This window comes from Trichoplusia ni, chromosome 6 (assembly GCF_003590095.1).
Source record: "Trichoplusia ni isolate ovarian cell line Hi5 chromosome 6, tn1, whole genome shotgun sequence".
In the NCBI taxonomy this organism is placed as follows: Eukaryota; Metazoa; Arthropoda; class Insecta; order Lepidoptera; family Noctuidae; genus Trichoplusia; species Trichoplusia ni.
The window spans coordinates 1,904,638-1,920,961 of record NC_039483.1 but is presented as its reverse complement, the minus strand read 5'-3'; the positions used below and the strand labels follow the sequence as shown (position 1 = coordinate 1,920,961).

Genomic DNA, 16,324 nt, shown 5'->3' with positions numbered 1-16,324 from the left:
GTTTTACAAGGAGCGATTGCCTATCTGACCTCCTTAACCCAGTTACCTGGGCATCACGATACCTTGGTTAGACTGGCTGTCAGACTTTTTCAAGATCCTGTAACGACTGTCAAAGATGTAAGAATAACAGCCGGGACCCACAATTTAACGTGCCTTCCGAAACACGGAGGAACTCGTTATGACAAAGATGGTCACCCATCTACGCACCAACCGCGTCAAGTATAGCTTAACCTGTGATCGAATCACTTATGCGGTTATAGCTTAGCCACGAGCTCCTCGTCGAAATAAGTTTCTTTTGAGAAACAAATAAACTAAATAACGGGACTTTTTTTTAAATGGTAGCGTTAGGGGAAAAAAGATGTAAAACAACATTATTTATTTTTAAATCTGGGGTATTTTTCTAAAGTAATTGGTAACACACCTATAGAATGAACTATATCTTTCTGCCAAAGACATCGATAATCTGTTAATTTCATTCGTTCTATCATTGGCGGGAATGAATATTTTGACAGAACAGTAAAATAAAGATATTTACAAACAAAAATTAATGAAATAAATAAATGTTATAAGATTATAGCCGAAAATGAAGAATGTGTCGTCTTTGAAATCAAATAATACAAATTCTCCGAAGACTCCGGGTGGCATTAGTAAATCGTTGCTAACTCCATGTCGAAGAGTTGGTCTATCTCGAAACTGGAGAAAAAGTGGTCCTTCGCCTTTTATTTCGCCTGTGACTAGCAGCGTAGAGGCACAGGAAGAAAAATCTGAAGGCAGAAAGCGAAAAGAGCGGGTTTTGGAAGATAGCAACGAGAATTTGTCGATTACCCCTAATGTTGCAAGGAAAGAAACAAATGATGACCAACTATGTGATACTGAAAACACGCCATCTAGAAACGTCGAGGTACCGCGAAGAAAGAAATCTAAAACGCTATTAACAGCTATAAATAAGTCACAGGAAGATATTGATAACATTTCAGAGGTTACTATTACTAATAGCAAAATAGAAAACAATATTGAAATCTCAAAAGTAAAAGAAGACCTAATCACTGAGGTAGTTTCAACGCCTGTGCGAACTAAATCTAAAAAAAGTAAGAAGCAATCTCCTTCATCTAAACGTAACTCTAAAGAGGAAAAAGTAAAATTAAAACAAAAACTTCCTGATAATTCATTACAAGCTACTGATATTTTACATGGTAAACCTGTAGAAATAGAAGAACCTATTTACAAAATTAAAGAAAAAAGCCCAAATGATCTAAGAAAAGAATGTATTGTTGTTATTCAAAGAAAGATATTTAAGAAAATTGAGTACAATGAAAATGATGAGCAAAACTCGAAATCTAGTAAAAATAAAAGTGAGAAATCATCCTCACAGGCATTGTTTGACTCTGATTCGGATGATTTGCCTTTAAACCAGATCAGTAACAAAGATATGGAGAAATCTGATACTGGATACAAACAGAATGAAAATATAAATAAAACTAAAATAAATAAGGAGGATGAGGATGATGACTTCATAGACAAAGAGAAACCAAAGAAAGTGATAGTAGTACCAAAAGCAAAATCTCCTAAAATCCAAAAAACAAAAAGTTCCAAGACTAAAGTAGAAAAGGCTAAAGAAAAACCTAAGCCATTATCACAGAGCTCATGTGATGAAGATGATGATTTTGATAACAAGAAGACAATTATAGTCCGCAAAACTTATGATAAAGTTGTCAAACCATCAAAAGCTAAATCAACGGGGTCCATTACACAAAATGATATAGATGAACTTCGAGCTAGGATTGAAGCTAAAAAGAAACTCCTTTTAGCTAAGTCCATAAATCCAGATACTGAAGAATTAAGGACATTAATAAAAAAATGGCAAAAGGGTTGCCAGGATGCTTTAATAGAACTTCTAGATCTTATGAAAACCAAGTTTCATGATAAACAGGATATGGACTATTCAGAAATGTTGAAGACATTAAAAATACCCCCTTTATTAGTTGGTTATGATTCAAAAAATGATTGTTTTAATACTCCCGATGATGCTTCTATCATATTAGGGCAGTTCAATGATTAGAGAACTACTTTATTTAAGTTTGCATTATTTATTAGTTAATAAAATTAATTATTTAAATGGATTTATTTTGTTTATGCTTTAGATATTAAAAAGCTGGTCATACTTTCGGTGTTTTTTACAGGCCTTTTAAAAAAAGAACTTATAATATGACTTCATTTAAAGTTAATTAGTATAGGTGGTTAGATATTTTAATAAAATATATTAATAATAAAACAGCTTTTCAACATAATTTATTTTAATAACCATCTTGACAAATCTACAACATACTACAAGTACTAAAACTAAAACCTATGGGCTCTTACAGGATTTTCAGGGTCAAACAGTTTAGGATCCTTTAGGAAGACCTTGTCTTTATAATAGTAAGGCATGTAGGCACAGTTTTGAGCTTTTCTAATCTCATTTTCAACCAGTTCTTGCTTTGATTTACACAATCCAGTGATGTGTCTGCCGTAAATGCGACCAGTGTAAGGGCTTTGGAACTGGGAGAGTAATCTGTAGTTCTTGTAGTCTGGTGTTATGTTTAACTTGCACAGAATGCACTGACGACGTTCCTTCTTGTAAGGATTGTCCATTTCAACTGGCTCGTCATTACTGGTGGTTATTTTTGCGTCAGTGGACGAAAATCGCGCTGCTGTCGCGCGATATGAGGTTGGTACTGAAAACAAATGAATAACAACAATTATTTACGGCACTGTTGGATTCATAACACAGGATGAAGCATTTTGATGATAAAATCTAAGTTGGTTTTTTGTATCCAATCGTCCTAAAAAAACAGTAGGTAGAGTATTAAATACTTACAGACATAACGAGTCAAGACTGTCTTTATCAAAGACATTGTTAAAATAGAGGAATGAAGCGACTTTTTACAGAAAAAGTAATATCTATCTCTCACATAACAATTCACAACATAACCTCATACAAATCTAGTTGACATAAGTTGCGTTTAGTTTATCACATCCCGAGACACATCTCTCACGATGTCTTTTTTTACATTTTCATAGTTTTTGTTTTTAACGTACCTAGATTTACTCGAATTATTTTGTTTAGTTATTTAAAAACGTAAACATTGCTGGTGTGTGATTTTGCTTAAAACTCAGTTGAAATAAAACGCGACTAGAAACCAATAATGTAACAAGAAAGAATGAAAAGTACGAAATCAAATAGGCTGAGTATTGGCGCGTGGTTTAACAAAATAATATTGGTTCATGTGTTTTTTTTTTGGTACGGGTTTTATGATTTGAAGACATACAAAAACTACAACAAAGTTAAATCGAAGGCGCCTGGTAGATTAAAAATAGCATTAATTTAGTAGTTAAAGTTTAATCGTATTTTGCATGTTTCGTTCATAGAGCACGATAAACACGAACATTTTATCTCCACTCAAAAAGGAAAAACTTTGAAACAAAACTAATATAATGAATGAAGTGTGTAACGCCTTACTTATTTGAATAGCAACATTTGGTCTTTTGTAATCTGGCTTACTACTGCTTATAAAGCACTTCGCACAGAATTAAAAAAGATCTTAGGTAAGGATTTTAAAATTGTGAAGTGTAAATGTTATGCCTACTAAAGATTTCTGTATGTATTATAATATTAAAATCTTAGCGTTTGCTGTGTGCACTATTAGTAATAGGTACCTACTCCACCTAGTAAGCACGAAACAGTACAGAAAATTAAGAAGAAATCGATTGTAGGCCATGCTAATTCATCCATTCAACTGTTATTATAAGGTAATTCATTAAAATCCAGGAAGCGCTAAGCTAAATGTATAATGAATTAGTTATAAAATATGTTAATATTCAGTAAAATTTAAATAATAATTCTAAACTTTAACGACTATGATAATAATAAAGTACCTACTTACCTACTAATTAAAAATATGAGTGTTTACGTAAATAATTAAGTATTAAATAAAAGATTCTCACGAATCATGGAATAATATTTGTACTTGATTATGGTGTATCAAAACCTGTTTTTATCGAGTCTATGACCTGCAACCATTTTTTTCTTCTGCTAGTGATGATATATTTTTTTTTGTATAACCGGGGTTTATGTAATGTGAGTCCGAAGCCCGGAGGCGATCATTTATGAATACCTTGTGGAATATTTTAAACTAGAGACAAGCAGGCAGGCAGGTTAGCATTAAAGACCATGACAAGGCACTATACTATTTTGCATAACCGTTTATACCTCTGCATTTCATATGAGAACATTTTTAGTAAATGTTTACTTACCCACACAACATAATTGCGAAAATAGACAAGACAACTATTGCGACACAACATAACGCTAATATGGTTTGTTAACTCTATTACGCAGCCGTATTGAAACGACTCGTCAAAATGCGGAAATGCATTTTCATCAATAACTTTTCCCTACGATCGGTTAGTAGGCGAGTTTCTCGGTTTGATGTGTAAACAAGAAACGGTCTCACCACAACCGGCGAAGCCACAGTCCGTAACGTACGTGGCCGACCGTAGTACCAACGTGTGTAGAAATTCATTTTATTGTGCTCTGTTTTCCGACTTGTCAATAAATTGTAAAAGAAAGTGTTTGTGTTCGCGCGATTTCGCGCCTAAATTCTGTGACAGTGACATTTTTTTGTGATTATCTGTGACATTTTTTTAATCCTTTGATCGGATTTTCGGTAAGTAAACAATGAATAATTCGATATTGCGTAAAGATAAACCAAAATGAATAGTTTTTGTTTTGCTATTTTCGTTCGGAACGCTCAAGTTTCCGTAAGTAATTAATCATTTATATAATATCCTGTCCGTTATGAAATGAAGAGGAAAACCGAGGCATACACAAACAAACTAAATACGAATTTTAACACTTTCTTTTCAATTGGAAAAGTAAAAGTTCTAACAGTATATTGTCGAATTTGTCATCATTTTGCTTAGGTAGTGTTAACGTACGGACTTGCGAAGGAATCAAGGTTGCGGGAGAAAGTGACCCAGCTGTGGCTGTCTGGCTGTGTGCCGTTGACTCTGTATGTTGTTAATGGTGTGCAACGTGCAAGTTCCGGATCTTAGAGTTCGATGTTCATTGAGTAATGTAATATTCGGAATACAAGAACACTTTTGGTTTCATTTATCAACTCTAACGATCCCGCTTGTACGCAAACTGTCTGCACAAACCCTTATACCTGAATGAAGTGAGCAAAGTTCATTAACTTTTATAACTGCTGTTATTAACAGTTGTATTAATTTATTTTTTAATAATAATTAAAAAAAGGTCAAGATTATTTTGGGCCAATGATTAAAATATCTCTTATTATTTTTCACTGAAAATAAACACAAATAATATCATACGAGTTTTTTAATTCCAAAAGGGATTTTGAAATCCGCCATTTCTTTTTACAAGCGTTCTGTCTTTAGCCCGCACTACCGACCATAGTGGGTCACTATTAGTATTCTAAAAGGTAAATGTAAAGAGAAATTTGGAAAGAGTGTAAACCATCCTCATTTAAATTAAGTTTGCAGTATTAATTGACGCCCTAGCGTGATGCTGGCCATCCAAAATTTGTTTATTGTTTAAACAATGACGGTTTAAGAGATGTTTTATTTTTATTGTTCGCATTTCATGTAAGAAATAACAATGCGTTTTCCTACAAGTGTCCATTATTCTACATATTTACATCGTAATGGACATTCCTTGAATAATTATATCCTTTATTTATTCTAATAGGTAGCCAGGTGCTTGAGCGTCAGTATAAGATAGCGGATTAATACCAAAAAGTAATCTTCGCAATAGTCTACTTAGTCTGGACCAGAAAACATTTAGGGTGATTTTTCAGGAGTTTATTGAGACACACAATGATCTTTTTACAAGTATGCTTTATGTTTTTGAAAGTTATCGAGCCTAGTCCGTTGTCTACAAGATTCCTAAGCTTACCCGATAAAAGACTACAAACTACAATCTAATCGAAGTTAATACACGATGCCTCGATATCGTACTACACCCAATTAGGTAGACTTGCATTATTTTCGTGCAAAACAAGTTTAAATATATAGTATTGGAAATACTGAAATACGGTCTCCTTGCACAATTGGGACTGAAAGAAATATGTGTGAGTAACTGGCAACACTGGCATGTCTTCCTTCGCAACTTGAATGCAAGTTGCAATTTATAAAACAGGTGTATTGCGGTTGCTTGCACATAGCTTTATCTATCGTTAGCTATCACGGATGGATGAAAATGCAGTAACCGGCAGTAGTGTATTAGTGCTTGCTTGTTAGTTAAATTATTGCAGATATTAAGAGCTATGGAAACTACAGGGTGGTATGAATGCTTGAGGCGAAAGAGGAGTGAATGGGATGAACAGATTTTAGTCTTTCTAGTACGAACAATAGAATGTAAAATACGAGTCCGATCCAATCTCCCGAAAAACATAAACCCTTCTTGCGCTTTTCCTTGTATCCTTTTAAGAGTTCGTGACGTCCAACATTTCGTTTAAGTTTGAAAACGCGGTATAGGATTTCTGCCGGCGCAAAAAAGTGACTATAATGATTGCAAATTATAAAATAACTACAAACAGATATATATCGCTCCATGCTAAAATATATATTCATTATTCAGTCGAATTCAGTAAGCAGATCCCAGCTTATTTTGGAAATGGTTGCTCATCAGAAGATTTATCTACGTATTCAATAACGACTTTCTGGGATTAGGTTAGATTAGATTAGACAGTATGATACTGTCTGTTTATTGTCGAGTGAAAAGTCTATGTGTCTATACATTTATAGACATTATTACGTATTGATTTGAAGCAGGACGTTCGTCTTCAATAATTTTAAATGGTTATGTTCCAATTTCCACGGTCTTGCAGCCGTTTTCAATACGAGTATAATGCCATACAAAGGTTCTATGCTGGTTGTATCAAAGAATTATCTCTAGTAGCGAAATCCACCGTTATGTCCCTAGATATTTACAAGATTCATTTCAGTTTCTTCATTTCTGGTAAACATGACCTTGATCGGTAACCATGTAAGCAAGTCTATTACAGACCAATCAGAGGCAACATATGATGTGATTATGTAGTTTTACAGCAAATACCTGCATATTACTACCGTTGTCATATATACCATGATATTATTCTGCTTAACCGACCAAAGAGAGGTGTCTTCGGTCCACAACTGTATTTTTATCACGTCAACTGGGCTCCGCTTTCAGATATGTAAATAAATTTACTGGTAAGGAATTGGTTTTCTCGATTTCCACAAATTGTTCATTTGAGATCATTCAAAATGATTTTCATTTGCATTAATCTGCCATCTTCCATGGTATGAGATAATTCATCAACCAAATGCATTCGAGTATTTTCATGCTTTTTTTTCCATTTAGAAAATACTTTATTTAAATCACGTCATAATAAATGGGACCAGTTTTTCTTCAGGTTAACGGAAATGAACAGCAAATATATTTTATCTTAATATTGTGAAAATTAGAGAGAGTCAAAATTTAGTTGATAGAAACGGAATGTGTATAAAATGCTTACTATTTCCCCGTCATCAAGAAATACGTATGAGAAGATTTTGCATGGATTATATCTGAATCAAGGTGTCTGCCTACGACCATTTGAAGGAAGACTGTTGAACTTGTAGAAGGGAAACAAGCATTTGTGTGCATCCACGAATGCTTGTCCTGAGTCTGGATGTCTTTGTGCATGTGACTTGAATGTTTGTAAAACCCTCGCGACACAAGGATTGGTGTTGAGTTAGTGCATATTACGTTTTAACAAAAAGACCTAGAACTTGACTTTCAATAATGTGGTAGATCCCTTGTCAAGTTAACGTTATAATTAAGTTACTTAGTTAACAAAAAATACTTTTTAAGAGCCGTGAACTCCATCCGTTGAACTCTGATTCAAATGTTTTCTTTCTTCGTTTTACTGCCTCGTTTGTGCAATAAATCATATTATAATGTTACGACTAGTCCCGATTGGAACTGCGATTGGACTGTTACTACTGTACGGGTTATTTTAATGGTGTTTACAAGAGGTCAATTACTACATCTGAATTCATTATAAGCTGACAAAATATGGGGAAATTCATGATTCATTTTATGCGTAATCTATGACTGCAATGATGATTGGAATAAGTCTCTTAGATATTAATGCTGAGTTCTGCTGTGCAAAGACTCCCAATTCTTATTGAGACTATAGGAGGAAGTTAGATAGTAAATACAATCCCACCAAAAACATTAAATGTAAAAAAATGCCAAGTCTCTCGATGCAGTCTTTCCATCGTAAAAAGTTTTGAGATCTCATAGAAGCCAAGTCCTATTCAAAATATTTTGTAGTTATAAATCAACATTTAGTAATTGTATCAATAGTTTTCTTTATATTATAATCTGAGGGCACGGCAGTGCCCCTGCCAAGTCTCGAGCAAAACGGGCACGGCCGTACCATCTTTTCTCGAAGCGATTCGCGGCTGTTTCGCCCCCCCTGTATCTTCGACGTGGACAAAGCTAGGAGTTTAGCTTTTCGGGGAATAATAGTAGGCATTAGAACAAGCTTAAGTTCGAAATTACATGCCAATTGAATTAATGGTTTAGGAGTTACGGTCGATCAAAGTTACACCATTTTGTCACTCACTGACTCACTGACTCACTGACAGATCATCAAAAATCTAAGGTACTTCTAGCAGACTTAGAAACACTTCAAATTTTGCACCAAGATAGGTCCTTAGCCACATATAAAGGAAAAATTATAAAAACATTAAAAAATAATATGCCATAGAAAACAATTTTATATTTGCGGTTTGGCAAGAACATTATGTATGGATTTTGACTGCATTGTTAACTTTGTTCGTTGTTTAAGTACCATCATGATTCACACATAACAAATAATCTGATCACTGGTCTCGTCAGTAACATTTGCACATAATTCCAGGCATCAAGCAGCTTTTAATTTGTGCTCATTGCCAAGTCACTATAATTATAATATAAAGAAAACTATTGATACAATTACTAAATGTTGATTTATAACTACAAAATATTTTGAATAGGACTTGGCTTCTATGAGATCTCAAAACTTTTTACGATGGAAAGACTGCATCGAGAGACTTGGCATTTTTTTACATTTAATGTTTTTGGTGGGATCTCATTTATTTTTTGTAAGTGTATTTCTTTCTTTTTTTTAGGTGTCATAATTTCTAGGACTTCAGCTACTGCTTTGCTTAGAACCCATTCTCTATCTCTATCTCTTTTGTTTCTTCTCTGAGACTTCGTTACTTCTAATGTAAACAAGCTTAAACTTATATATATATGCATATATATATCTAGTAACTTACAAACTATAGCTAAACTAAACTAAATAACACGTAAAGTTCTCCGAATATCAATTATCACTACAATATTTTTTAGTTTCGAAATGGTTTTTCATAGACAGGTGGCGCTATCAAATGAAAATTATCGAATTATTCTGAAGTACTACTTAGACTGCGCTTTGTAACGAAACCATAGCGCGATTCAGACACGTACAACGCCATCTATCGAGCGCGCATACAATATTTATCGCAATACAATGGAGTTTTAGCTTTATTAATTTAATGAATTATGAATTTTATGTATTAATTTGTATTAATGATAGTCTGTGTATTACATTTATATTATTCTTTTCTATTCTATGTATGTATTCATCCAATTGAATAGGTACTTAAACAACGAACAAAGTTAACAATGCAGTCAAAATCCATACATAATGTTCTTGCCAAACCGCAAATATAAAATTGTTTTCTATGGCATATTATTTTTTAATGTTTTTATAATTTTTCCTTTATATGTGGCTAAGGACCTATCTTGGTGCAAAATTTGAAGTTTCTAAGTCTGCTAGAAGTACCTTAGATTTTTGATGATCTGTCAGTGAGTCAGTGAGTCAGTGAGTGACAAAATGGTGTAACTTTGATCGACCGTAACTCCTAAACCATTAATTCAATTGGCATGTAATTTCGAACTTAAGCTTGTTCTAATGCCTACTATTATTCCCCGAAAAGCTAAACTCCTAGCTTTGTCCACGTCGAAGATACAGGGGGGGCGAAACAGCCGCGAATCGCTTCGAGAAAAGATGGTACGGCCGTGCCCGTTTTGCTCGAGACTTGGCAGGGGCACTGCCGTGCCCTCAGATAAAAAACAAAGTTATCGGTAAGTGGAGAGGATAAAGATCCAGTCGATCAAAATTCAAGCGACATTTTCTCAGTTTTACATCTGATTCAAAAGTCAAAGGGATTTTTTTTTAAATCACTACGAAATTCAAAAGTTCTACCACCAATGTTTAAAGTATTTTTTTCCACAATCAGGCTAAATGCAAGTGTTCATGAGCCTTTGAAATGATAGGTTTACAAGGTGTCCGGTACTATTAATATCCTCTTAAGTCTTTTGCCAACACAATAATTGGAAATAAATTAACCGGGAGTATTCCGCGCCGCGGCCTGCCGTACTGAATTTCCCATTATTGTGTTTAAAAAATGCTAAGAATAAAACAAATAGTACCAATTTGATTCAATTTCCATTCATTCATCAGCTATTACATCGGTAAATAGCAGAATCGGGGCCCTGCTTCAGTGGACACATATGACACTCTACATTAAGTAGATATTAATTAACTTATATGGCGAGTATTCTTGAACATATAACATAGAGTATTTGCCAAGTAGTTATAATCATTCAGTACCCAGTTTCCAAGGGAATCATGGCTTGAATAAAGATTGCGTGCCTTTATAGTTTTATGTAAATACAATATCTTTATTTGTTCACTCAGCTGTATGTTCTAGTCGAACGGGCAATTATAGAAGAACAATTTATTTAATAGTCTAGAAATAATGTCGTATAAATAATAAGAACATTAGGTATGTAGCATTTTCTGTCTCGGAAAATCTTTTCCAGGTAGGTAATTAAATTTAATGAGTAATTCTTATTAAAAATATATAATTATGTTGCTAATTACGTTCACACGTGTAAAATTATTTTATTGTTGGTGTCCGTACATTTAAATATTAAAGAACTTAATAATTTTTGTGGTAAAATATTTTAATATTTAATTTGATATTTTTTAAGTATTAAATAATGTCCGTTGTCCAAGATTTAACGATAGAGATTTATTACGTATGATAAAAATGTGGTCTACGTAACAAAAATGTTTGATTTCTTTCACGACCTTATACGCTATACGTGGCGCCATCTGGCAAACTCTGATACTAACGTTTTTGTCATAGACTACTCACATTATAAAAAAACATAATTGTCCCTAGATAAATAACACAATATGTCTTCCACGCCTCATATAGTATAAATATTTGGAAAATAATCTGTAACAAATTATGAACTATACACTTTCGGTCTCAAATAAAAGGGTCAGTCGAAGAACTTCTATTAAGTTTATTTATTTTGGTGAAGATAAATAATAAAATAATTTTCCACTTGTCCTAGATAAAGACTGGTTTGATACCGGCACGTTATGTAACTCACATAATAACCGGCAACTTCGCAAGCATTCGGACTCCTTTCACTTAGCTAGTCCTTTTTCATCTGTGGCACGTGTGTTATCTGTCGTCAATATTACGTCAAAGTGCGCGCCAGTTTTACATTTACCCTCCGTATGCTAGAGATCTAGTAAATAGTGAGAAATCTACTGATCTCTTTCGAAAGACTTACGTCTAATTTTAAACTTTACACAGCTACTGATATAAAGGATACCTTGACTTACCTTGGCGTGAATTTTTCAGAAGTCCACATCACATAGATCAGAAAGAGAAACGATAAAGTACCTAGATACTATGAAAAAGTATTACATGTGCTTAGTAAAAAAAATAGATAATTTGTTTGCTGTTGTTGTAATTCGACTATCTACGGACAGAAGTAGCTAAATACGAAAAAAATACACAAGTTTAAGTTTTCTTATGATAACAATAAACAAGACGCAACAAATTGTTGGCGTTTGTATGCATGGGAAACTCACCGTCGAAGCAAAAACATTGCATCTTTCTCACAATGGTGCGCGTCGTTAAACTAACCTGTCACAGTTCCCATTGACTAGAGAATGCTTGTTGGTAGTTTATTTCGTTACTGACTATAAATAATAACTATTATTTTGTACTAGTGATAGCCGCGGGTTGTCTCGTCTCGAAAGTACCTGAGTTTTCCTGTTGGAATTTTGTTTTAGATTCAGGGGAACAGGGAACCGTATACATGTTTGGTACTGAGAGAGATGCCGCTCTCCGCAGTGTAGCGGTCTTGTTTCTATAACTGCAACGGACTTTAAAAGAGGCTATGACCCCTGAGTATGTTTAGCATGCTTCGACCTTTCTTCTCAGGGTAGCCAGTTAGTAAATATCGACACCAGCTGGCTCTAAAAATGCCATGTGATTATAATAACGTTTATCTTATTTTGCAGAATAGCCTTATTTCACTTCATTACGGGACAACACAAAACATAGTATATCCCCAAATTCTGATTGCTTTAGAACATGAAGAAGGATGATTAAAAACACAATTAACCCCAAGGCTAATTAATCCAACACAGGAAAACGTCTTTGTGAAAATATCATGAATTATGTCTTTTCAAAAGTAAAATGATACCTTACCAAGTAAAGATGTTATGAGGGACGAAAATAAGTAAAGACGGGGTGTTGTACCTTACCTACTGGTTAGCCTTTGTGTAGAGGTAACTAAAGTTCATTTTTAATCATCGAATTATGCCTTGGCAGAAGCCTTGATATTTGAGGTTCTTAAAAGAAATTAACCTCATTTCTTTACCTACTTGAAGATATATGAAAGTGCAAAAGGAAATCACTTTTAAAGGTCTTCAAAAACTCGCTCGTTGAGTCCTACAAACATAAGTTCGCAAATTAGGAAATCTTAGACCGAATGTTCAGCACCCATTAATCTTTTGAACGCAATCATAGATGACAAAAAATAGACGTAATATGAACTGCTCTACCCATGTAGCACAATAACTTTACGATTTCTACATACGTTAGTGTCAAATTACGTTAATTAGTGTAAAATTACATATCCTTTTGGAAAGTCACGTGATTTTGATCTGTCGGCTCCACACATTCGAGAGATTTATATCAATGCCAACAATTACCTAAATGTAACTTGGATAGATATAATACTTTTTCTTGAGACGAGGAAATCACAGCGTGCGTATTCTAGTGTGCGCCTGAAATGTATATATGAGCAAAGCGCGTTTTGGCGAAAGGCTTGCGTAAACATGCGAAAACATTTTATGCATTATAAGAATGATGAATAATGGATATGAAAAATATTGAACATACTTTATGACAAAATGTATTATAAATGTAGTTAATAAGGGTTCATGTTCATTTAATTCAATCAATATTTGATTAACCTGTTTCAGAACCTACCTTTCTTCATTATATTACCAAGTTTCGGCATTCCTTTAAAACAACAGATTCAAATAACGTCTCTATGAGTCAACAATTAACAGGTTTCGAGAAACTTTCCAATCGGGATTCCGCGTTGCTTTTGTAACTGACATTATCCATTATTACTTAGCACCAAAAGATATAAATATTGTCAATTCGTGCAATCCTAAAGCAGAAAAAAATATCTCTTTCAACAGCAATTATTTCTTTTCCCACCGTTTATGCCGCTACAAAGCACCTTGTCACGTCATTATAATAATATAAATAACAAAAATTATGATAATCTTCGTAATTAGATGTGGAAGATTTTTTACACTTTAATATAATGACTCAGACTTAAAAGATATAATATATTTTCCGCCAGTGCTTAAATGTCCAAAAAAATAAATTGCAAAAAGTTTTCATTTCAAAAATAAGTGGCTAAAAATATCGGTATATTATTGAAGAGCCCTTAAAAGGTATTGTTTGATAAAGCCTGTATTGTACATGATTTATGTGAACCTGTCTTCATATGCGGAAAACATTCGGGAAGACCTCAAGATGTCACATGCACGCAACGTGACTCTAATCAACAAAGTGTTTGGCGTTTTGCCTAAGATAAGTCGAGCATAAACCATTTTTAGTACCTAGTAATATTTGTCACCTTTCGTAAAGCTTTTGTGAAAAAAATCGGGGTACACTTTGTCTCACTTGATACAGCCAGGTGTGTTGATGCAGAAAACTTTTGGCATATCGTCAATTCCAATAGATAAATACATACGTACGTGTAATAAGTACATAATGTAATTAAATACGATAGAAAAAAATATTTAAAAGACTTCAACCTTTTTTAGAAGTCAATGCATAGCGTTCATAAAAAAATAAACTCATGTAGTTAACGAAGGACATCGACTTGAATGTTTCCGCAACAGGACAAATATTTGTATGGCCGGCAATGTTTGATCGTGTCAAGAGTGAACTGTTTGGACGTGATCGGTGTATGTAATACCTTTTATGTACTATTTACAACACAAAGAATGACCATTTCATTTAAGTTTCCCTTGAAAAAAATTGACAATTTAGTTGGCAATGTGAAGATAATTAATTTTTTCAATGGTATTATTAATTCTCTTGGTGTTCATCGTTTCAAAGGCGTTATTAATACTTTCTGGTAACACTGTTTTTTTAAGAAGGATGTTAAGATGTTTACCTTCCTTGAACCCATAACCTCATCAGTATGGAAAAGTTCCGGACCATTAATGTAGTATAAATACTTCCTTATGTACAGATAAAGAATAAGTTTTCGTAATTGCTGGTCATAAAAACAAAGTCTTAACAGAGACTTAATTTTGGGTTGGCCGCCATGACAGTTTTGATGAATTGACAGACTGTCATTTGACAGATGTCAAATACGAGAGAAAACATATTTTTTTTTATGTTTTCTCTCGCATAAAGGATGGATTGATGTGAAAATGAATAGTTAATTGGGTTTAACGGCCATGTCTAATGGATGTTGAGCAATATTTAACCTATTTGGGATGTGTAATTTTATCCATTTAATTGGAAGGATGTTCGTAAATTGGCGAGTTTCACAATTGAATAGCAACTGTATCAATTGTTACAAATTTTGTTATTCAACGAAATAATGCCTAACGAGTAATAATCAGTACGTTTGTGTTGATTAAACAATATTAATTCGTTGAATTATTTTGTTTTAGTGTCGGGAAAGCGAACTGACTCGTAATCATTATTCCTACCTATTTAACATGGATGAAAAACTCACTTGAAGCATTTCAGAAATATTTTCCAAAAATAATTTCAAGTTCATTGAACACTGTAAACTTTTTGAGAAAGTACTTACGCTGATGCGGTTCGCAATCGTTTCTGGCCAAATAAAACTTGCAATGGACTAAGAGTGTAATTATTTCCATATTTCATCTATAAAACCTTTTTATACAACATAATTTCGTGGAAAGTTTAAGTCAAGACGATTAAATGAACATTGTCCACCAGCCCAAATTGAGTCTTTAGGGGTCAACCAGTATAAATGTCAAGTATGGGGCGAAATGCCATGGAGTAATTTCTACCAGTCTACCTTCACAGAGGTAAAAGGTCAAGACTTTATTTAAGGCTCACTAAACGAGAAACGAGAAAAAAACCTTTCTTACATACTTGTAGGTGTGTATTGAAGTAGGGGACGGTAATTTCCCGGGCGTGGTTTCCTGATAGCCGCTTCGTGCATTATTTTAAAGAAAGCACATATACGCTATAGAGAATATATTAATTTAAACGTGGCGCATAAAATCACGGAAATACATGACGTTCAATAAAATTGGCAAAAAATTAATAACTTTAGAGCATCAGCAGACTCAAAGCAAGTTATTTAATTATAGTCTATATTATATGCTATTTTTTAACAGTTTGTAAACAATTCCGGTAGGTATTAGATACTTAGATAGTTACGTCAACTATAAAAGTTCGATGTAAACGCCACTTTGGGTGCACCAAAGGAGCAACGATAGTAACTGACTTTAAGTAAAGTCGGGGATCTTTGGCTACATCTTCAAATAATATAATATTGCAGTTGTGAAAGAGTGACATGGCGTAAAGCGGAGTATCTTTTTAACATCTACAACGATAGTAGTTTTAAGCCGACACGGAAGGGCCTCTAGTCAGAGTCAGTTTGAATTAAATTATTAACATTGTCTTAAGATTTCACTTCTGTATTTCTTAGGCAAAAATGCCTCCCTATTCTCAAACTCACTTGGTTTTTGTTATAGCCACATTCTGATATCTAGGTGTTTTTCATCATTGTTAATCTCAAATCTGTGTTTATAATTGCGTAGCGACTCTCAGTCTAGCTTTCCTCAAAAACTACTATTTCAATATTAATACT

At 33.7% G+C, this 16,324-nt stretch overlaps 3 protein-coding genes across 4 annotated transcripts in view; 2 read left to right on the top strand and 1 right to left on the bottom strand.

Annotated features, from left to right (window-relative positions):
- Positions 1–345: 345 nt before the first annotated feature.
- On the top strand, positions 346–2,120 carry LOC113494955 (gelsolin-related protein of 125 kDa-like). Its single transcript, XM_026873497.1, has one exon. It carries the CDS (start codon positions 584–586, stop codon positions 2,057–2,059), a length of 1,476 nt encoding a protein of 491 aa, XP_026729298.1. The 5' UTR covers positions 346–583; the 3' UTR covers positions 2,060–2,120.
- A 156-nt stretch (positions 2,121–2,276) lies between these two features.
- Positions 2,277–2,996, bottom strand: LOC113494957 (28S ribosomal protein S18c, mitochondrial). Its single transcript, XM_026873499.1, has 2 exons — positions 2,858–2,996; positions 2,277–2,714 (listed from the first exon to the last, which is right to left on the bottom strand). Exons 1-2 carry the CDS (start codon positions 2,892–2,894, stop codon positions 2,341–2,343), a joined length of 411 nt encoding a protein of 136 aa, XP_026729300.1. The 5' UTR covers positions 2,895–2,996; the 3' UTR covers positions 2,277–2,340.
- Positions 2,997–4,100: 1,104 nt separating this feature from the next.
- LOC113494954 (ABC transporter G family member 20) overlaps positions 4,101–16,324 on the top strand; it is an 87,894-nt gene continuing 75,670 nt past the window's right edge. Inside the window, exon 1 of one of the 2 annotated variants that reach the window (XM_026873494.1) lies at positions 4,101–4,706. The gene's annotated coding sequence lies outside the window, so the exon portion shown is untranslated. The remainder of the gene's footprint in view (positions 4,707–16,324) is intronic. The other variant, XM_026873496.1, reaches the window with a different exon arrangement.

What these genes read in the sequence shown, in the direction of transcription:
- LOC113494955 (XM_026873497.1), top strand. Translation starts at nt 584, where the DNA reads ATGAAGAATGTGTCGTCTTTGAAATCAAATAATACAAATTCTCCGAAG.
- LOC113494957 (XM_026873499.1), bottom strand. Translation starts at nt 2,894, where the DNA reads ATGTCTTTGATAAAGACAGTCTTGACTCGTTATGTCT. An exon ending in AGTCTTGACTCGTTATGTCT is followed by an intron (nt 2,715 to 2,857) that starts GTAAGTATTTAA and finishes ATTTGTTTTCAG; the next exon opens with TACCAACCTCATATCGCGCG.